The sequence below is a fragment of the Chiroxiphia lanceolata genome, chromosome 7 (genome assembly GCF_009829145.1).
Source record: "Chiroxiphia lanceolata isolate bChiLan1 chromosome 7, bChiLan1.pri, whole genome shotgun sequence".
In the NCBI taxonomy this organism is placed as follows: domain Eukaryota; kingdom Metazoa; phylum Chordata; class Aves; order Passeriformes; family Pipridae; genus Chiroxiphia; species Chiroxiphia lanceolata.
This window is the reverse complement of record NC_045643.1, coordinates 30397244-30417860: the sequence shown is the minus strand read 5'-3', so window position 1 is coordinate 30417860 and position 20617 is coordinate 30397244. Positions and strand designations below refer to the sequence as shown.

The 20617-nt window shown below is 39.8% G+C and overlaps 3 protein-coding genes across 12 annotated transcripts in view; 1 reads left to right on the top strand and 2 right to left on the bottom strand.

Moving 5' to 3' along the window:
- Positions 1-371: 371 nt before the first annotated feature.
- CEP70 (centrosomal protein 70) lies at positions 372-11508 on the bottom strand. Of its 3 annotated transcripts, none has more exons than XM_032693675.1 (16): positions 11392-11508; positions 10847-10946; positions 10561-10684; positions 10058-10238; positions 9569-9738; positions 8399-8458; positions 7641-7740; positions 7181-7269; positions 6764-6838; positions 5598-5697; positions 4734-4904; positions 3972-4118; positions 3291-3459; positions 1959-2073; positions 963-1042; positions 372-578 (listed from the first exon to the last, which is right to left on the bottom strand). In XM_032693675.1, the coding sequence occupies exons 1-16, from the start codon at positions 11398-11400 to the stop codon at positions 511-513; spliced, it is 1758 nt and encodes a 585-aa protein (XP_032549566.1). In that variant the 5' UTR covers positions 11401-11508; the 3' UTR covers positions 372-510. The 3 variants fall into 3 exon arrangements, with proteins under 3 accessions (XP_032549566.1, XP_032549567.1, XP_032549568.1); XM_032693676.1 differs by lacking the exon at positions 11392-11508 and adding an exon at positions 11151-11312; XM_032693677.1 differs by lacking the exon at positions 8399-8458.
- On the top strand, positions 11312-19369 carry FAIM (Fas apoptotic inhibitory molecule). 3 transcript variants are annotated; one of them, XM_032693680.1, is made up of 5 exons: positions 11312-11436; positions 13886-14021; positions 14391-14619; positions 16068-16117; positions 17208-19369. In XM_032693680.1, exons 1-5 carry the CDS (start codon positions 11399-11401, stop codon positions 17355-17357), a joined length of 603 nt encoding a protein of 200 aa, XP_032549571.1. In that variant the 5' UTR covers positions 11312-11398; the 3' UTR covers positions 17358-19369. The 3 variants fall into 3 exon arrangements, with proteins under 3 accessions (XP_032549571.1, XP_032549572.1, XP_032549570.1); XM_032693681.1 differs by lacking the exon at positions 11312-11436 and adding an exon at positions 11510-11573; XM_032693679.1 differs by lacking the exon at positions 11312-11436 and adding an exon at positions 11793-13235.
- Positions 19280-20617, bottom strand: part of PARP9 (poly(ADP-ribose) polymerase family member 9) — a 60630-nt gene continuing 59292 nt past the window's right edge. For all 6 annotated transcript variants that reach the window (XM_032693671.1, XM_032693669.1, XM_032693670.1 and 3 more), the window contains one exon: positions 19280-20201. In XM_032693671.1, the coding sequence (XP_032549562.1) occupies positions 19897-20201 (305 nt within the window). In that variant the 3' untranslated portion in view covers positions 19280-19896. The remainder of the gene's footprint in view (positions 20202-20617) is intronic.

Genomic DNA, 20617 nt, shown 5'->3' with positions numbered 1-20617 from the left:
TTGCATCCCTAACTGAGTAACAATGTGGTTGCATCCCTAACTGAGTAACAATGTGGTTGCATCCCTAACTGAGTAACAATGTGGTCGCATCCCAAACTGAGCCGAAAATGTAAACATTTTAAAACGGGCTCTCCAGAAAACCAAGATAGGCAAATGCTGAAAGTGTGATGGCTGAGGCAGTTAGAGCATCTTCATCTCATACTGAATGTGTCAGTAACATTCAAAATGCTCGTGGTTATAGTGTGCCTGGTCGTGTGCTGGGTTCAGTTTCCTGGACTGATACAGAGTGTATCTCTCTCTGAGGTTGAGAAGACCAGGCAGTAGCAGTTATAATGAAAGTTTTTCTTAAATTGACCAAGAATTAAGAAAAATTAAAAAAATGCAGCAACTTTTATTTATATAAAATCTGGAGTTGTTGCTTATGGTAACAGTGGTTAGAGGTAGCTGTAATTCATATACATCAACAGGTGTGTTCACAGGTAAGATAAATCTTGCTCAAGAAGAGCAGAGTCACTCTTTACCAGCTCTCCATTTCAGGTTTCGCACCACAGGTAAAATATCATCCAGGTTACTGATCTCTGCAACAGAATGGAAAGCAAAGTGGTAAGGCCTATGTACCCAGAACACCTTCAAGCTCAGCCAAAATTCTAACTTAACTGTTAGAAAAACAGACAGTGAATAAAATAAACTCCTCACATCTTTTAATGCTTTTGGAAAAAAATCATTTGGGCATATGAATAATATAATTGAGTATATGCATGTTCAATGAAAATAAAGTATTTTTGTCACTTCAAGAGAAAGGATGGAAAGAAGAGGAAAGGGAGACAAAAGGTCACATTATCCCTCACATGCTTCTTGTGTTTCAGCACACCAGGAGTAAACAAAACACTTGTTAGTTATTTAAAGTTCTATGAGGAAACATTTGCATGAAGATAATTACAACTGCTGCAAATATTACTCACCTAGAAGACAGAGCAAATCTTGGATGAGAGCTTGAAATGGTGGAAAGAAGTGCTCATGTTCCTCTAGTTTATTGATGATACTGAAATGTGCAAGTGAGACTGTCAGACAAGGGCTGCAAGGACATTTGCAAGTTCACCTCCTTGGCTGTTCTGCCGTTCTGTGTCAGAAACACAGCTACTTAGCATATAAAACCATCGACACCAAAACTCTGTTCTCCGGTCCTGAAACCTGCCGCCACCAAGAGGTAGCTGTCATGAGGATCTCTGATTTCACTATTTATGCCCTACATACATCCTTCCTTTCCTCCTCACATGGCACCAGGTTGTCTGTGGACTGGAACATTAGTCTATATATGCTAAATATACTGCCTGGGGGTTGCTTATATAACTGCCTTGGAGGGAGGGCTAGAAATGCTTTATAAACAGCTGTTCTTCAGTTAAAACCGTGAGGAGTGAGCACAGAAGGGTTGCCTATTGCTAACTCAGCATGTGTCAGACTTGTTGCCTGCTCCCATTTTTAGTCTGTTTGTAGAGCATAGGCTGAACACAAGCTCTTACAGTCTGCTACCACCTAGATGTGGCTGTCATCTGTTGAAGATGGAACAGGTAGGCAGCTTGAGGCATACACTGCCTTAGCAACTCATACACTTCAGTATTACAGCTTAAACTTGCAACACTTTCTCCTCCCCACCCACGTGCAGGATTTGTCTCCTGATGAAACACACCATCGCATTAAGCCTTCTTTGATCACCTTATCCATGCAAACCACGGGGTGTTTTGGAACCTTCTGGCCTCAATTCTTTTCTTTGCCAGCTTTATCCTTTTGAAAGGATTCGAGAGTTGTTTCAAGTAGGATAATAGTAACACCTCTGCTGTCGGGAGTTCACTGACTTTGTAACAAATGATTGGTTTCTTTCAGCATCAGTTTAGCCAGTTTTCTCAATTACTAAATTTGATGTTTGAGGAATGGTCACCAATGGAACAGCCCCCACCTACCTGTGGATGTCCTGAGTCCCCAGAAGCTGCTGTACCTGCTCAGTCACATTCTTATTAATGATGTCACATAGTTTCCCAACAGTATCCACTACCACAGTGGGTGGAGCTGAACTGTCTGTGGAAAAACAAACACTTCATGTTTCTTGTAACAGTAATAACAGGGAAGTATTTTAGACACAGTTGAATTCTTGCAGGTGGCCAGATTTTATTTGTTTTTCATAGATCTAGGCATACACATTCCATCATTCATAGAAAACAAAGTGCCCATGGTCAGAAATAAACAAATGTTAACTAGGAATGGGGAATCTCTCACTAATCCTTCAGTGGCTAAAAAAAAAAAATTGGCAGAGCTGTGAATGTTCACAGCAGAAGTGGTACTAAAGTGCACCCTACAATTTCAGTGGAAATCAGCAAACTAAAATTACATATATAGAGAGAGGGTTCCTGTGACACAGCAGACACATTATAGGGCCTACGCCAACAGGGAACCTGTTTAATAAATATTTTGTTAACACCCAGAACTTGTTTCTGTATTGGATTTTAACTGTTTTGACTACTGTAACTGAAGATAACAGGCTCCTTGTCCTTTTCTCCCTCAATTTCAGAAGAACTAGGCTTGGAGAAGGCATCCTCTAAGCTGCAGTTATTAGAGGGACATGAGGCTTCCTCATCTCCCATGCTGGCTGCAGGCAGGAAGACTCCTTCTCTCCTTGAGTAAGGCTCAGCAGCCCAGGAGCCTTGCTCTGGGCTCTGGACATCCTACAGCCCAGCCAGTCCTTCAAACCCAGGAGCAGCAGCAACTGCTGTTCTTCAGAAGTACAAACTAGAAGAGAAGTAACTAAGTACACCTCTGAGTTCTGACAGGTTTTGACATTCAACAACTTCTTTTGGTTTTTAAGTTTAGCAGCATAAGATGGAAGTTTCTGAGAATTGCACACAATTACATTTGAATGAATTACTGAGTAAAAATCTACGGCAGAGGTTATTTTTTCCTTAAACTTGTTATCTTTCTAGTAGAGAATGAACAACAATTATGAAGTCAGCTCACAGAAAACAAAGCTTTGTGGAAAAAATAAAAATTCCATTTCCTCTGTTATTCTCTCCTGCCTCCCTGTTATTCTTCAGCAACTGCTAAAGGCTTACAAATAATGGGAATTTGCTATTTAAACTGTAAATTGTCAGGAGCCTATTTTTATCTTCCCAGTGAAGAAAACACCTGGTTTACTCGTTTCTCAACAGCTCAATATTATTTTCTATGAAGAGATCAGCTTTCTCACTTATTTTCGTCTTCCTTTGGAATGGTCTGAACACACAGCAGTGGTCAGTCTTTACCTAGTTCCAGGAGCTCATGGAGATTCCTCATAGCGTTCGTCATTTCCCCAAGCTTTGTGTAAACCTCATTCATTCGTGGATAAACACCGTTCAGAGAATTCACGTCAAACAACTTCTGGAAGTGGGAGACTATTGCAGACAGGGTCTGCAAGGACTGTGTCTGGCTGTTCTGTAGCAAGCAGGAAGAACTCATCACTGTTACTGCTTAACAAGGCAAGGACACTTTCAAACTGTGAAACACTCCTAAAAACAGTCTGAAGAAACATTAGTGTACTGCCCTTATTAAATCTCAGCCCTTCAAGTATTTTTAAATATGAAGACATATTTTCAGTACTTTTCAGGCACAAATTTATACTAAATCCAAAATACTCTTTCAAAAGCTTTCTTCTCTGTTGCTGAGAAGTACATTTACGTATTCTCAGCACTGACTGAGAAACAGAACAGGATCATTCCTGAGACTACAAGGCAATGCAAATTCATTGCTGGTCAAGTGCCTTTGATCAAAGCAGTCTTCTCCAAGGTGAATTTATCCATTACGTTAAAACAGTCTTGGACTATTGCATGTCTTCAAACAGATATTTCTTAAACCCCACAAGGCTTTCAAATGCACCAATCTAATCACTGTGTGAAGAATGCATTTAAGAATGTAACTTGTGATTATGAACCCCTGGCGAGAAATACCTTTTCCTTATTTTCTATTTCTTCCAAGATTGTATCTACTATGAACTGGAGATCTTCAACTCGTATGGATTCTCTGTTATCCTGTGGATCTGCAGTATGCCAGGGCATGAGTTCCAGAGACAGTTTTCTCAAGGACCTATGCAAATCCTTTTAAAAGAAGGGAGGGGACACAAATTATTTTAGAAACTGCTTAAAGTTGTTTTTATTACAGAAACAGGCACACTTGCTGTTTCTCATACACAAAAACATTCCAGTGTTGGAGATGGTAAGGTTTTAGCTTTCATGGAATTTTAGCACAGTATCTTGCTGACATTCTTTGATTTGAAAACAACAGTTTACAGTCTAAAACACTATATTTGCTGTTTTACAGTTTCAGTGAATTAAGAAGTTTTGGTCACAGAGACTTTGGTTTTAAACAGAACTATTTCACTTGTGTTTGGATCAAAAAGTTACTGTTCTGGCCAGACAAAAGGAAGAAAGATAATGCACCGTCATTAATGTGTGAAGTCCAGACTCTAAAGCTTAATTGTCTTTTTATGGACTCAGCCAGTGAACAAAAACACTTAAATGATATACAAAGAGGAGTATCTCTGGTATGTGTTTCACATGGACAGTAGAATTACTTTTAACATTTAACACCCAATCAGGCAATAACAAAAGCTACACACAAAAACCCCACACAACTACATAGAGGGAGAGACCAAGGAAGAGTCAACCCATGAAAAGAAGACTATAAAGCCAAGTACAATAATGTGTTGTTACCTTTAGGGCCATCAGCTGATCTGCCCACATTTCTATAGTGAGGGGAAGGTGCTCAAATCCACATTCTTGTCCACTCTCTTTAGTATAATTTTGCACTGGTCCTTTGCTGCGCCGGTATATTAATGGGGGAGCTCTTGGACTTCGCAAAATAGAATCAATATGGGACAAAACCTTCAACAACAAAGAACAAGTGTTACTGCTCAAATATGTATGACATTTTGTAATAAAATTCCTCTCTTTCACAGTCTTGATTGTCTAAACATTAAATCACAAATAGCTCCAATATTACTATCAATCCAATATTACTATTGATGAATTTTACACAAGCATTCGATATGTAACAGATTCAAAGATTTAAACATACTAGCTAGAAGATATGTAAAAGTAATGCAAATATAATTCCCTTTGAGGGATACTTAACATTTATCTGCTCGAGGTATTGTTACTTCCACAGTTTGCATTTTGCTAAGTTTTATTATATTAGGGCTTTTTAATTTGAAGAAAAACAAAAGCCATTATCTCCACAGGCATGTTTAAAACTGTAACCTAAGGCTCTGTTTTGCCCAAGACCTTGAACAAATCCCCTGTCCTGAAACGACTTCAGCTAAATCATGGATTTGATATTGGCCAGCCTAGTGCCTGCTTCCTTTCTATATTTTCAGGAAGTTTACAGAGATAAAACAATTGAGAACTAGCCTACATTAACTGCAAAATCCAGAACATGACTCATCTTGCACAGAGAACTTGGGGTAGGAACTCTTAGACTCAAACCGGCACCCACCAGTTTAGGTGTTTAAACAAAACATGTATAGTATTTCATTGTAACAGTGCTAGATACACACAGCACAGATGAAATTTGTGTACCTGTAAGTAATGCCGGCAAGCTGCCTGCAGCTGATCCACTTCTGCAGTGCTCCCAGATTCTTTCTTTTCTTCTCTTTCTCCGGCCCTACTGCCCAGAGATCTGCACAAAAATACACACAGTTGGTTACACAAACAGCCTTAGCAGGAGATACGACTTTCAACCTGATAAAAGAACCAGGTATGTAGCACCTACAAAATTAAACCCCCCTGTTACGCTGTTGGCCAATAGAATTCCATCAGACTGAACTAGTACAGACTGACAACACAATACCTACAGTAAATATCACTGATTTATCTCAAGCCTCCAGGCTGAGGTTATTCCAGACTATCCTGATTTAGAAGGGACACCACCAGACACATTGTTATTCTGTTACCAGAGGTTCTACTGTGGCTGAAGACTTTAAAATCCAGAGTTTTACGCAAAAGGGTAAAATTCCAAGCTCAGTCTTTATCTGGTTCTGCTGGAACATCTTTCCTGGATAACTACACACAGCTCGACATCCCTCTTATCAAATCTAAGATGACTTTCTCTAAAATTACCATCTAATTAATATCCACTGCACAAAAGACCATTTAAATATACACAATATGTATTTTTATTTTAAAGTTTAAGTGATGTCTTTTTCAGGCTATATTTATCATTCCATATACACATGTACAAATGACTAAGTGAAATTACAGATAAAAACACCTCATCTATACTGGATCTTTATTACCTTCAATGTATTTTCTTACCAATGTTTCAGAAAACAATGAAGTCAATTTCTAAGAGTAATATGGACATAACTTCTGTAGCTGCAACATTTTGCCAACTCATATCTTCACATTCATAATCCATAATGTAACCAGTAGCTTGCTTTATAGCTCATGAAGCAGCAAACACCATAGATCACCCTGTCCTTATAGCCTGCAATAGCCCTCAAATCAAATCCAGAAAGACAAAGTGAAATAAAAAAGACACACTGCTGTGCCCCCATTTGGAGACCCTGCCATCATTTCAGAGATACACAAGGCTTTGGAGATCCCAGCAGCATTTGCTGCCCATAACCAGGCTCTGAGGAATACTGATAAGGTACATACTGTATAAGCCACTATCTACATTACAGAGTAACTTTGCTTTCAGAAGTCCAGAGGATTCATGGAAGTTATTAAAGGAATACACTTACTGGATAATTTTCTTTAAAGTTTTCTCTAGTTTCTTCACTTGGTGCTTGTGAAATTTTAATTCCTGTGCAGTCGGCCTATTAGAAAGAAAAAGCACTGTATTATGTGTCTTGTATTGGGAGGTATCTATAAAATTTAGCCAAGCGAAAAAATATGAAAGCTTTGCCAGTGCCAAAACATTCTGGAAATTAAATCCTGCTACATTTCTATGTGATAACAGCAATAAACAGCAAACTAACCACTAGCAGTTGTTTTTAATAGTGTAGGGAGGGGAGTTTGGCTGTTGCTGCCATATCTTATTTCTTTGATCGCATGTTTCATACTACACTTGTGCAACCACTGGTACTTTTGGTTTCTTTCTTTGTAAAGCAAAGTCTACCGAAAAGGCCTTGCAAAGGATGATACTTATCCTTTCTCACCTCATTTCCAAATCTTTTTTGAGATTTGTATTTTCAAGCAAAAGCTCTTCGTTCCTGGCTTTTGTTTCAATAAGTTGCTTCTGGAAAGACTGCAACATAGACTGGGTTATTTCTTCTATTTCACTCATTTCCTAATCAACAAACTTGAACAATTTAAAATATGTACATGTTAAGAAGAGTTCACAATTGCCTGTACAGCAAGACAGCATGAATGAGGAATAAATGACTTAGACCAAGAGCTGCATCGGACCACAGGTGTGACTATGCAGTCCCCAGCAAAGACTCACAACACAGTGCTGAACCTTTGCATAAAGACAGAGAACCCTGCCCAGAGAGGTTACAAGTTCAGAAGACATGACAAGAACAAGGGACAGAAGTCAAACATGTTTATGTTTCTAGGTGGCTCTTGAAGGGTTACCATTTAGAGATCTGCACTGACTTAGATTTGGCAGTTCCATACCGTGAGCAGTGCTCTGTAATTAGGAGTAGCATCCAAATTTAAGAAGTCTTCCTTGTTTTTACCTTGTCTCTGTACTCGGTCTTCATCTTTTTTATATTGCCTGTTGGGAAAAAAAATATTGTTTGAGCTTACTGCAATTCAATTAACTCAAAAATCTAAGTTGGTTTAGTTAGGGTTGTATGTATGATAATAACGTTCCCAAAATTAAAAAGTAAATAGAATAGAAATTCTGCCCTAAGATCCACTGCTCTAATTTCTGGGAAAGCTGCTTCACATGCTAATCGAGTGCACTTATCCTCAAGAGAAACTCCAGTGCAAGCAAATCCCATTTCAGTTTTCAAGATAATAAACTCAAACTATAGGAATGTCTCAGGTATCTGCTTGTTGCTTTGCACCATGATAGATCTGAAAACCCAGTATTCCTTTAATTTTAGGAGATCATTCGACTGAGCACAGTTAATGCAGTAATTCTGGCAAAAGAGGAAAGGAAAAAAAAGAAAAAAAAGACTTAAAGCTCAAGTGTCTGAATATCCCAAACTTCCCAGCTGTCCTGGCCTCCTGACTGAGGAGCTGCTTAGCCTGGACTGACAGTTATTCCCTGGATGAATCCAAACTTCCATGATCATTACAATGTTTTGCTGTTTCTTACATTCTAGAGAGATCTGGAGCACAGAATATTTACCACTATATGGGTTAAGAACAGTAAGGGGTAAAGAAATTTTGAACAGTAGTACCATAAGGCATTAGATGAGACCTACCTCAGCTCCTTTTTAATCTGACTAATTTGAGATTCATAATAATCAATTAGACAAAGGTACCTGAAGAAAGGAAAAATGGCATTTTGAATTTCAGATAATCTCAAAAAACTCATGCCTGAGAAATACTGTGACCAACCCAAAGGAACAGGCCAGCTTACACAGCTGCACTGCACTTCAGAAGTGGCTGCTCCAAACAGTGGGTTTTCTTTCATACCAAACAAACATGGTCATGGTTTGCCAAAACAGAAAATATGACGGAATGAAAAGTAGAGATACTAACTCTGTACTAGTCTAGAACTGGCAAAATCATTCAAGAGGAGGAAAAAACCTAAATCTGCCCAACAGTCTCCTCATCTTATAACTTACCCAGCAAGCTTAACAGAGAGGCATAGTCAAAATAAAGTGGTTTGAGCAATCTAAGATTGTGTTTTGTAGAGACACGTGAGAGAGCACAGGGAACCAAACTCAGTGATCCCTCCTCTCATACAGCAAGGGCATGAGGAAAAGGCTGTGCACACACAATCTCTTTTAGAAGCTTCCCAAGTAAACATCTGTGGCCAGGCCTAGAAAGCAGGTGACATCAGCACAGTAAAGCAAAGGCTACCTAAGGCCTAAGAACTGGCAAATCTCTGAGTATAGCAGAGCTATGGAAATCCTATTGGCAAAAGATTCAGGCTTGGGATACTTTCAGAACTTACCCTAAAGTACTCTGAAGCCTCACAGCAAGCCTGCAGTTGCAAAGATCCCTTCCCAAAACTGGAAGGGCTATTTTTTTTTGGGGGGGGGGGGTGGTGCTGGGGATCATGTCTGTTGAGTTTTTTGTCATTTTTTTTTAATTTACATTTTTAAATGCTAGAATACCAGGATGAGATCATCCTAGCAGACACTGCAGTTCCAAAGAAGAGTGAATCATTCCCTTCCCTTTGCTGACACCTAGTGTAGGCAGTGGCTGGTGAGTTTTTAATTTCTGCCATGGATTTATCTGTCTCACAATTTTACAAAAGAAAAATATCACTGCACTGATGTAACTTTAAAAGAATTCATATTTCAGCTTGCACCCCTAAGGTCTCCAGCTTTTTTTTTTTCCCATATAAATATCAAGAAGCATTACTTTAAAATCTGTTTCTTCATTCAGTGATACAGGTTGTTCACCAATATAAGATCACGTACCTCTGATCTAGAAGAGACTTGGGAGCTCTTTTGCAAAACTGACGAAACATTTTGTTTTGAGTGGCAACACGGTGCTGCTCCTCCACCCCAACCTTGCTCAGCTCCTTCTGCAAGCGGGCAATAATCTCTTCCTGTTCTTGCAGCTTTTCCTGCTGCTGTTGGTATTTTACCTGGGAACAGGTAATAGGAGCATTATTAAACTGTTCTGACCTCCCAGCTGACTGTTCTGTACATACCCAGCTACACACTTGGTCCCAAGGAGGATTAGTCTTTGGGTTTTAGCCATACTGAAGAGACAGTGGAAGAAGGACACAGATATTTTTCTAAGTGATTGATAGAAAATTCTGCATAGCTAAAAAAATCTTCGTTCTAGACAGCGTACTAACTCTATGACCCAAGACTCATGTTAGTTTTGATCAATGTAAATATTTTTAGATCTTCTAAAAAAAGACAAAAGTTTGAATCCTCAGGCAGCACTATCGAAACTACCTGGGAAGCCTGTTGGTCTTTTTGAAGTTCTCTGACTTGGCTCTGTTGCTGGCAAGCTTTAGCTATCGTTTCATCTTCCAGCTGACGAATTTTGGCCTTAATGTTTTTCACCACATTTTCCAAATCATTAGCCCGTTGCTCTTGTCGAGATGCCCGACCTTGTTCCTGTCGCACCACATCTCTGAAAAAAAATAAATAAATCCTTCATTTAAATTAAACTCATTTCACTAAAGACAATGCAGGAAGCACACACCTGACATCATGTGATGACATTTGATAATATCCTGTGGCAGCAGAAATGGGAAATATGCTGGTATGGGAAGAAGCAGCAGATGAAATAAGAGCTCAAAAGGAACTAGACCAATATTGCTGCACATTGGGCAATAATGTCAGGAAAAAAGTCTTAGGCCTCTGGTGAGACAAGACCTCCACTGGGCAGGAGATGCACATTGATAATACTTTCACTTTGCATTAGCAGGTAAGTTCCTTCCACTGTGTCTTACCTAAGACATCGATTTGTCTCCATAAGTCCCTGCATCAACTTCTGCTGTCGCTCAATGTCTTCCACCAGCGTTTTTAATGCAAGTCTTATTTCTAGAGAAGACTGACTGTCTAGGACAATCATATCTGGAGATACAAAACATAAACAAAGACACAATAAAAGGCTTTTAACAGCTGGAGAAGATTGCATGTCTGCTGCCATTTGGAAGTGACAGCTTTAGAGATGCCTTATGAATTTAGACTTAATACTTCCAAATACAAAAAGTAGCTAAATTAGCATGTCCTTACCTGTCGTATTTCTGCAGCATTGGGAGGCAGCAAGACTCACCGGTTTCAACCCATGACGCATTAATAGCTTGTTTAAATTTTCCCACTCTGCCTTCTCCTGCTGCAGCTGGGAGAAGGGGAAGAAGAGGCAGAAACCTGAGTTCTGCAGATCAGCTGTGCAGGCGGTGGGGGATACCAAATGCCTCCAAATTAAACCAAACCAACCCCAACCCCCCTAGAACCCCCAGCCACTACAGGAGGGGTTGGGAGACGCTCCAATAAGATCCGCAAAACACACTGAGGAAAAGCGTACTTAACAACATACAGCATGCTCAGTTTTCCCGTTCTCTATCAGAAGGCAAAATATGTGCAATGAGCAAAATTCGCCTTCTTAAGAAGCCCAGACCACCGGCTCTCGGGTCCCTCCAACGCCCCCGGGGCGCAGCGGCCCCGCCGCGAGCGGAGCGCTCAGGGAGCCGGTGGCGGCTCCGGGGGTTATGGGCTGTTGGATCGCTCTTTGTCCTGCTTCAAGCACCCAGCAGCGACACCCGGGGCCGCCACGGTACCTCTGTCATGGCGAGGGCCGCCGGCCGGGACGCAGAGCAGGAGAGGTGCGGGTTCCCCGGCCGCGGAGCGCCTCGGGCGGGAGCGGGGCTGAGGGAGCGGGCGGGCGCGCGGGCGCGGGGCGGCGCCGGGCGGGAGCCGCCATTTTGCGGCGCGGGAACCGAGGGGAGGAGACCCGGCGGAGGTAGGAGCGGGGCCGCTGCTGTGCGGGGCGCGGGATGAGCCGCCTGGGGGGCGGTGGGAACGGCACTGCAGGGACTTGGGCATTTCACAAAAAAAAAAAAAAAAAAAAAAAAAAAAAAAAAAAAAAAAAAAAGCTCACTACCGGTGGGTGGGGGAAATTTGCAGCCCTGGAGCTCATGCGCTTCCCGGTACGCCGCGCCACGATGAGCGCTGCTGGGATTAGGTGGATGGGAAGCGGTAATCCGAGTTTATTTTTCAGAGCAAGCCCTCATGTGTAGAGGAGTAAATCTCGTTTTGGGCCGCTGGCTTGGTTAGCAGAAAACGCGGTGAAACGAGGCGGTCGGTGCAGGACAGATGCGTTTCCCTGGATTGGAGCCAGCGGGTGGCTGTTGGAAGCGAGCAGCGCGTGGTCCCTCCAGGCTTTCCCTTGGGACTCGGGTGGTACCGGCTGGCCTTCAGGAAACACACGGCTGACCTAGAGTCTGGGTTCAGCTTCGGTTTAAAATAGAAGTCTATTACCTAATTACCATGATTTGCTAAAAAGAAAAAAAAAAATACAAGGAATTTTTGTGTTCTGGGATGCTTCCTAACCCTTTCAGCACTGATCCTAAATGATCTCCAAGATCCACACCGCAGGATTGGGTCCTGCCGGGGATGGTGAAGGGTGGCCTGGGGACACCCTCCAGCTGCCACCTCTCCTGGCATTTCCTTTTGTGCCCGAGGCCGCTCCTTGTGCTGATCCAATGCCTGGGACAAGCGCGGGTCTATCCCGAGCCCCCGCGCCGGCTCCTTTGAGGAGGGGGAAATACATCCCGCCTGACTCCCACCGTGTGCCAGGGGATGCCAGCCTTCACAGCCACCAGTAACTTCAGGAACAGCCAAAACAGTCTCCTCGGCATTTATTAGCACGTGTTACTATTTGTTTACATTTAAGTTACGCTTATTGATATGCACAGGCAAGGCAGACAGCCCTTAGCAAATTAATTAGTGAAAATAATACATTAAAAATCAGTCAGTGGTTGTAAAACACCATTAGGGTCTATTACTCTTAAGTAAGAAACGAGTTATTTGCGGTTCACATAGATTTTGTGACTGAATTGCCAGGTCAGATTTGCTAATGTGATTGCTGTAAACTGCTACAGTGGTTTAGGAAAGCGAGTGGGTGAAATTGTTGGCTGTACTATTTCACAGTCCTGAGGTCATTACGATCTGGGACAGAGATGGGCAGCTCTGACTGGGTTCCTACTTTGCTCAAGTTTTTTGTTTCTAAGCTTTCGGTCACAAGTTGGGCAGCCTGTTTTTCCATCAAATAAACGACAAAGTTATGATGAGCTAATAAAGTTAGGATAAACTGCATTTACTAATTTTGCAAAATATTATATTTTTTTCAAAATACATTTGCCTTTCTGTTTAAGAGGAAAGATGGTTTTATTATAAATGTTTTTGTTTCATCATATATACTACAGCTAGCACTCCATGTAGTTAATAACGCTTTTTAAAATGTCCTTTATCTTAACTGGAGAAAACCAGGAAAACTTAGACCTCAGCACTTCTCTGCTGCTATTCTGCTTTTCTATTTTTTCTTGCTGCTAATTGGATTAAAAGCTGTTTGGGTTACTATGGCATCCGGTGAGGAGATTACTGTCTGTGAAGATGAAGTAAGGTAAAAAATCAGGACTGTGGTATGAGCAGATTTGGAAAGATATCCACAGTTCCAGTGGTCACTTATGAGTGTATCTAAACTTTAAAAATTACTTAAATAAAAGGATATCTTGCCAGATCTCTTCCCCTGTGTGTTTGTGTGTGCGTTTCTGAATGATGTAGGTAGTGTTTATGAGATTACAGACAAATCTGTTAAAACAGCAAATAGCTAAACTGGCCATCCTGACTATTTTTCAAGTCTAAAAGGCTGAAACACTTTCTTTGAGACCAATCAAATACTGTATTTTAATGCCTACCAGGAAATAGCAGAACTGTCCAGGAGCATCTGAATACTAAGTGTATTTTGTAACCTACTGTCACCTGAAATGGGAGTTTTAGAGGTTTTTAGAGGTTAGATGGGTGTCTGTGTCTTTGTACTGTATTCGTCTAAGTGAGTCTGTTTAACTGTCGGTTTATATTTTGTGATATTTTGTCATATTTGAGTGTTTGAAAAAAACATGAAAATATAAGCAGTTCTGTAAGCTTATTCTTTCAAGTCTCATTTTTCATTTGCAAAAAACAACTTGCCCTGAAGCAGTAAAGCTTTGAACTGCACACATCAGGAACTGAACTTTCAACGACAATTAATTTACTTTGTTGGTTTTTCCTTAGGTCTCGGTACAGCCACTTAGAGAAGATGACAGATTTGGTGGCTGTTTGGGAAGTAGCTTTAAGTGATGGTGTTCATAAGATTGAATTTGAACATGGGACCACTTCAGGAAAACGTGTTGTCTATGTTGATGGAAAGGTGAAATTGCTATGTGCTCAAAATTCACTGTGATACAGATTATATAAGTGCACTTCCATGCAACACGCATCAGAGCAAACAAAAGACTAATAAATGCAAGCGAGGTACATTCAGTTGAGTAACTTTACCTGATTTATTGAACTACATCATTCTTTTTTTCAGTTCCAGTTAAGGTGTGAGTATTCATGAAGTGCTTTGCTGTCTTTGGGCAGAAGCACTCTGTGCATACAAACCACCGTGTATGCATTCATTCCCAAATAACAGTTCAGTACTGAGCTGTCTCCTGAGTTCCAGATAAATTTTTTTCATATTAAAACATGCACTCACATTTTCTCAATTAATACCCACTGTCTTTGTTTTATTCTACAGGAAGAAATAAGAAGAGAATGGATGTTTAAATTAGTGGGTAAAGAAACATTCACTGTTGGAGCTACTAAAACAAAAGCTGCTATTAACATAGATGCAGTCAGTGGCTTTGCATATGAGTATACTTTGGAGATCAATGGAAAGAGTCTGAAGAAACATATGGAGAACAGGTTAAAAACAACCAATACTTGGATATTGAACTTGGATGGTACGGACTATAGAGTTGTTCTAGGTAAGTAAACATTGAATGACTCTATGTTACTGCCTTTGAAAAAACTTGTGTGCCTTTAATAACTGGTAATTAAGAGAGTGCAGTTCAGTGGGTAGCACTGGTGCAGTATAAAAGCTTGGGTGGTTTGGAAGTTTGGAATGAGATGCCAAAGACAATCTGAAAAACAATGGTCTTGTTATAGACATGTGAGCCTGCAGCAACGTGGTCTAGATTTAAAAACAAAAGAAAAAAAGAAAAAAAATAGGTTGGGAGGCATTATGGCTGCTGCATTCATAGAGCTGCTCTAACAGGACAGTTCTGCAGGTGAAGCCTGTTACAGAAGTGTTATCTGTGTTGTGATCAAACCTGATGTTTGTTCAGCAGGTACCCAGGCTTTCCCTCCAAAAATCATCAGCCAAAGTCAAGGAATCTCTATCTGAGGAAGTGTGACTACTCCTACATTTTTGATAGATTAATGAGCATCCTTTTTTCTGCACCACTTCTTAACTACAAATTTAATCTAAAAACTTCAGATTATATTCTTTTACTATTTTAATAAGCAGGCAATACACCTCTTTTGCCCCCCTTTCTTAGATACATTACAAGCAGCCAGGAGGAAGGGACCCTCTGAGGAATTTGTCCATGGCATCTAGTGGGAAAACTTCCGCTTAGGTATTCCTGTATGGTTAGATATGGAAACAAGAGATCTTGGGCTATGATTTTTATAAAGCCTTAGGACAGAATGAACTGCTCTAAGATGAAGGGGGGCAATGAAGAAGAACAGTTTTTATGCCAGAAACAGATAAGTCTCCTCACAGGATTTTAATCTCCCTGCACTTACTGGAAAGGCAAGCAGAGATCAGCTCTCTGCTGATGACCTGTGGATGACAGTGTCAGTAATGTGAATTCTAGAGCAAAATAATTTAAGAAGGATGTGCTGGGAGAAGTAAAAGAATATTCTGTTTCAAATGGAAAAAAATCTAAGACTGATATTTAAAGCACTTAGGCTTTCGAGAAGATTTTAAGAATACAGACAGCTTGATGGATGTTAAATAATGCTGCTTCTGAATTAAACCAACCTGGAAAGAATGTTAGAGCTTCACTGAATAAATGGCACTCAAAGAATTAGCAGAAATTACTTCATTTTTCTGTCTTCAAGTTTTTCAGTTTAAGACTGTCAGAATATTTCTGGCAATATTCTGAACAACCCAGTGTCAGTAGCCCAGTGTCAACTCCGTGTCAGGGCTAGGGAGAGGTAAAAATGTATGTTCAAAGCAAAAGCTGTTTGCTCGTTGTTGAGAGCCTCCCCATCTCTGCTATGAGAGCAAACTCTGTAGCTCAGGTACTACGGCTAATTAGGAACTTCTTTTGTGAATTCAAAGTAAGTTTCAACAGTAGATTTTTAAAATTCCTAGATCTTTGTCTGTAGGGGGAAAAAAATACCTTTCTGTTTTCCTTTTCCTTCACAGAAAAGGACACTATGGATGTGTGGTGCAATGGTCAAAAAATGGAAACAGCGGTACGTGATCCCTTCCAAAGGCTCTTCCCAGCCTATGGCTACATAACCAAAGCTTAGCAAAATAAGCTTCTGTCTTTGTGTCACACGTGCATTAATTTTTAGAGCAGGCTGGCAGGTAGAAGGCTTAATCTGTTTGGTGTCTTTTTGTATTATGATGGCTGTCAATACACATACTAGGTGGGCTTCCCCCTCCTTGAAGGATGTGTCAAAGTGGTTACTACTGCCACAAGAAAGCCCCTGGATGAGTACAAATTGTAAAATCAACAGTTTTCCTATACCTGAGAGGAGGATGAAGATTCACCAAATCATGGAACAGCCTGGGTTGGAGGGAACCCTAAAGATCATCTCATTATAACCTCCCTGCCGTCACAGGGACACTTTTCATTAGACCAGGTTGGTCAGAGCTCCGTTTCTGTAGAAATCAGTGGAAGAAACCCCCTCTCCAGTAAATCAAAATTTCTCCTCCTGATGGCTCTCAGCCTTTTCCATAATGTAATAAATGCTCTAGGAGATATTCTTGCAAGCTGCATGTGCAGGTGTAGTTGTCAGTCTCTGCTTCCATTACAGTGGCACACGGATTGTTCTGCTCTCCCAAAGACGACACAGCCATGCCTGGCAAAATTACCTAACTGCAGCAGGAGCCAAGAATACACAATCCAAAATACACAACTGGTACTCAATTCAGGGATCTCTTTCTGCATCCTGCTGTAGAAGGCATCCTTAATACTTCACGTTTTACTGCCACTTCAGCATAAGTTCGTGTGGCACTTACTGGTTGTACAGCACAACTGGGCAGGAAGATGCTTTTTCTATTTTTGTTTACTAGCATGGATCAGTAATATTAACTCACAAACTCCAACTTTACCATTTTGAATATGTGAAATTTTGATTGTCATCTGATGCCCACAGATCTTTAACTGGGCACGTTGACAAAGCCCTGCCTGAGATTCCGGAGCTTTGTTCAGTTTTTGGGCTGTATTTGTTGCAGGTACCTGTGGCTGCTGTAATGTGGGAACTACAAGTGATCTTGACACTGATGCTTTTTCATTTGCTAAAATATTACATGCCTGTTTTGTCTCCTTCCTCCCAGGGTGAATTTGTCGAAGATGGGACTGAAACTCACTTCACTGTTGCTGATCACAGCTGTTGCATTAAGGCTGTCAGTAGTGGGAAACGAAAGGAGGGAATTATTCATACCCTTATTGTGAACAACAGAGAAATCCCAGAGGCTGTGGAGTAGCCTCTAGTTAACTGATTATTGTAGGACCAAGATCAGGAATTTTCAATTACTGTGGTAATTATTTTAATATGTACTACTTGGTACATCTAGTTTGTGCTGGGTTTATTTTCTAGTTTCTGTATATGAAATTATTCTTTTTGAGGACCAGATGAAAATAACTATGTACAACCTCTTACATTAGCAGTTTTTTAAAAACTATGTATATAGAATGTATATTATATCACTAAGTGTGGAGAACACTGGTGAACTTCAGTAGCAATTATACACCAGGAAAAAAATCTTGTTATAATAAAATGGAAGATAAATGTTCAGTTACACTGAATCCTTATAAACTGCAGGTGTATGTGGAGGGAGGAAAAAGCATATGCTGGGCATTGGAATAAGCTGTTAAAGCTTTCTCAATAATTATTTTTTTTCTTTTAAACTGACTACAAACCTTTTCAGGTGCAGTTAAGAGTTAAAAAGTTAATATAAAAAAGTTATTAATGAAATACATTGTTACCAATACTTGTGTAACAGTATTAAAGTAATACCAAGTTATGTAAACTGATATTTTATTCTGAGTAGGAGCAAGATGTTACATTGTGCCAAAAAAATCCTTTAGGTTTTCTGAAAACTGATGCTAGTTAGAAATTTTTGCAGTAGTTCAGAAACTCAGTACTGAGTTTTTCAAAAAAGCAAATAGAAAGAGTTCCTGCCATAAAATTGCTTTAAAAAATGAAATCTCTTGAAGCAAACTGAAATAAGAGCTTATACTTGTTCAGTGCTGTCTAACCTTAAATCTACAGCTCTGTGTTTTCATGGCAGTAATGTGTGAATTGAGAAATATGAGGAAAAAGGGAACAGAAGTAGAAAAGAATTTGTTGCTTAAATGGAATAGTTAAAATAGGAATAGACTCTAAGAGCAACCTTCAGATTTCCTGAGAACAAAACTCACGTATGTTCGGGGCTCACACACTACAAAACTACCTTTTGCAAAAATAGGTATAACTAATCTTTAAAATAATAATAAAAAAAACCCAAACAAAATATGAATATATTAATTTCAAATTTTCTTTTGTAATGGTTAAAAAAATTTCCACTTGCAACCTCAGAGTTCAGCATTAGACTTTTATAACTTAATTTCTTCTGGACTTGTGAGTGGTTCCTAGCACTATGACTACTAGCTTAGGAGTTGCAGGTGCAGTACAAGTATCCTGGGAATTCATTAACAAAATATTTTGAAAAGTTTTATTAAATGCTACTTTCATCTGTGTTTTAGAGATGCACAGTGCTTCACCTGTGGGTGAAATGCTTCTCATATGACAACACAGTTGTTTTTTAAAGGTTTTATGTGAGCCCTTCTCCTCCCCAAGTAATGACAGTTTTAACCATAGCTGACTTCAGGTGAGAGGCTGACCTGATACTGACAGGTGAGGTACTAAAGAGGAGCCTTTATTCCTGTATTACAGCATTGTTTTAAGCTGTTTAGGTGTTTTAGGCCCAGAACTGGTGATTTTAAATGCTTCAGTTTGGACAAATCTTGTAGTAGCTTTTTGTTTGGGGCAATAGCATTTTAAACGCTGTTAACATCAGGCATAGTTTTAGGCTTCAGTACAGAAAGTTTCCAAGTACCTGAGCACAGGACTGAATCCCCTTTGATGGTGGAATTCCTATAGTGGCTCTTGGCTTTTCCATGTGCTGGCTTCAGGTCACTGCAGAAGCAATGTGGGCATACCTGGCTACAAGGCTGTCAATGTAATCTTTAAAAGATATTGGTAAAGGTAAATTAATTGAAGATCAGTTTCAAGCTGTAGTTTGAACCAGTTCTTTACTATCTTGTAGCCTTTCAAAGAGATTAAATGTTGCTGAGAAATCTAAAGCTCAAATACAGTCCAAATCACATTCTTAAGACTATATAAAAATTACAAGTTAACTGATGGTGACATTCATACTTTTTATTTTGAATACATGTATCTACAATGCTTGAAATAACTAATAAAACCTGCAACAGCAACTCCTGTTAGAAATCATGAAGTTTTGCCTCATGTTTGTCATAACTGCAATGTGTATTTAACAGCATGTCTCTCACTGGGAAACAGCTTTTGTCAGCTACATTCACCTATTTAAGTCAAAAGAAAATTTAAGAATCAAAGACACAACCAAGACTTTTTGTTTCACTGACATATGCAATATCTCAGATTAAGAAAATGCAATGGAAAAATGACAGCCTATGCAAACATCATGTGTATAGTCCCCTGCTCAGAACACTGTAAGGTAAAAAGTTAATGACCATGTAAATATTAAACTCTATTTTGGGATGCTCTCCCTTCTGTTTCCACTCACATAATTTTCTTCTAATCTCCTTAAAGCATTGCCTTACTGTTTTGTTCATGGATATTTCAGAGTATTTTGCCTGAGGCACTTTGACCACAGCATGTTACTAAGTAGAGCATCCTCTTAAATCTAAGCACTAGACTTTGTTCTGAGGGGATCTTCACAATAGCTACAGTTCTGATTAATTCTCACTCAGGATGCTGCTGGTTTCCTCAGAGAATGCTCATACATAATGCTCAGTCACTGGGGAACAAGTCAGCAAATATTGTGGAAGGGCCCCTACACTGTTGTAAATGACAAAAGTGTCAGGATTGTCCATATCATTTACCAAACTGTCATATAATCTAAAGGCATCTCCCTCCACAGCAAGTGGCATAATAATATTAGATGACCGGCCTTTAGTGTATAAGCCTGTTAATACATCAGCCTCAAACACATACATTCTAGAGTCCATTTCCCCCATAGCTTTATCCTCAATTAGGTTTCTCAGGTTCCTTTTGAAGTAAATGCCAGGTCCATAATTTTGTTCTGGAAAAAGAAAGAAAAAGTGTTCAACAATTGCTTCTTTTGGGGTGGTAGTCCCAAGAGGCTGCTGCTTGATTCAGGATTACACATGATGTTACTGCTCAATATGTGCCATCTTTCTGGAAGGACGTTTGATTAACTGCTACTCCAGTGATAACCATTCAGATGTAACTGTTAATACAGTGATTGAAACATCAAGGTCTAAAGTATTTATATAAATATATGACTGACACTTCAGTCATCACGTACAAGGGACTCTGATAAGCACCAAAGGCAGCAACATTTTAATAATGCAATTGACCAAAAAAAGCTTTGATATTTGTAAGAAGAATGTCACATAAAAGTGCTGTTACAGTATCATGTGGAAAAGTGCAAGGAAATTAGACCATCATCCTATTTACTGCTCTTAAAGTGTGGAA

What these genes read in the sequence shown, in the direction of transcription:
- CEP70 (XM_032693675.1), bottom strand. An exon ending in AAATAGAAAATAAGGAAAAG is followed by an intron (nt 3,460 to 3,971) that starts GTATTTCTCGCC and finishes TGCTTGCTACAG; the next exon opens with AACAGCCAGACACAGTCCTT. An exon ending in AGATTTGCTCTGTCTTCTAG is followed by an intron (nt 579 to 962) that starts GTGAGTAATATT and finishes ATTCTGTTGCAG; the next exon opens with AGATCAGTAACCTGGATGAT.
- FAIM (XM_032693679.1), top strand. Translation starts at nt 13,192, where the DNA reads ATGGCATCCGGTGAGGAGATTACTGTCTGTGAAGATGAAGTAAG. An exon ending in GGACTATAGAGTTGTTCTAG is followed by an intron (nt 14,620 to 16,067) that starts GTAAGTAAACAT and finishes TTTCCTTCACAG; the next exon opens with AAAAGGACACTATGGATGTG. An exon ending in GTCAAAAAATGGAAACAGCG is followed by an intron (nt 16,118 to 17,207) that starts GTACGTGATCCC and finishes CCTTCCTCCCAG; the next exon opens with GGTGAATTTGTCGAAGATGG.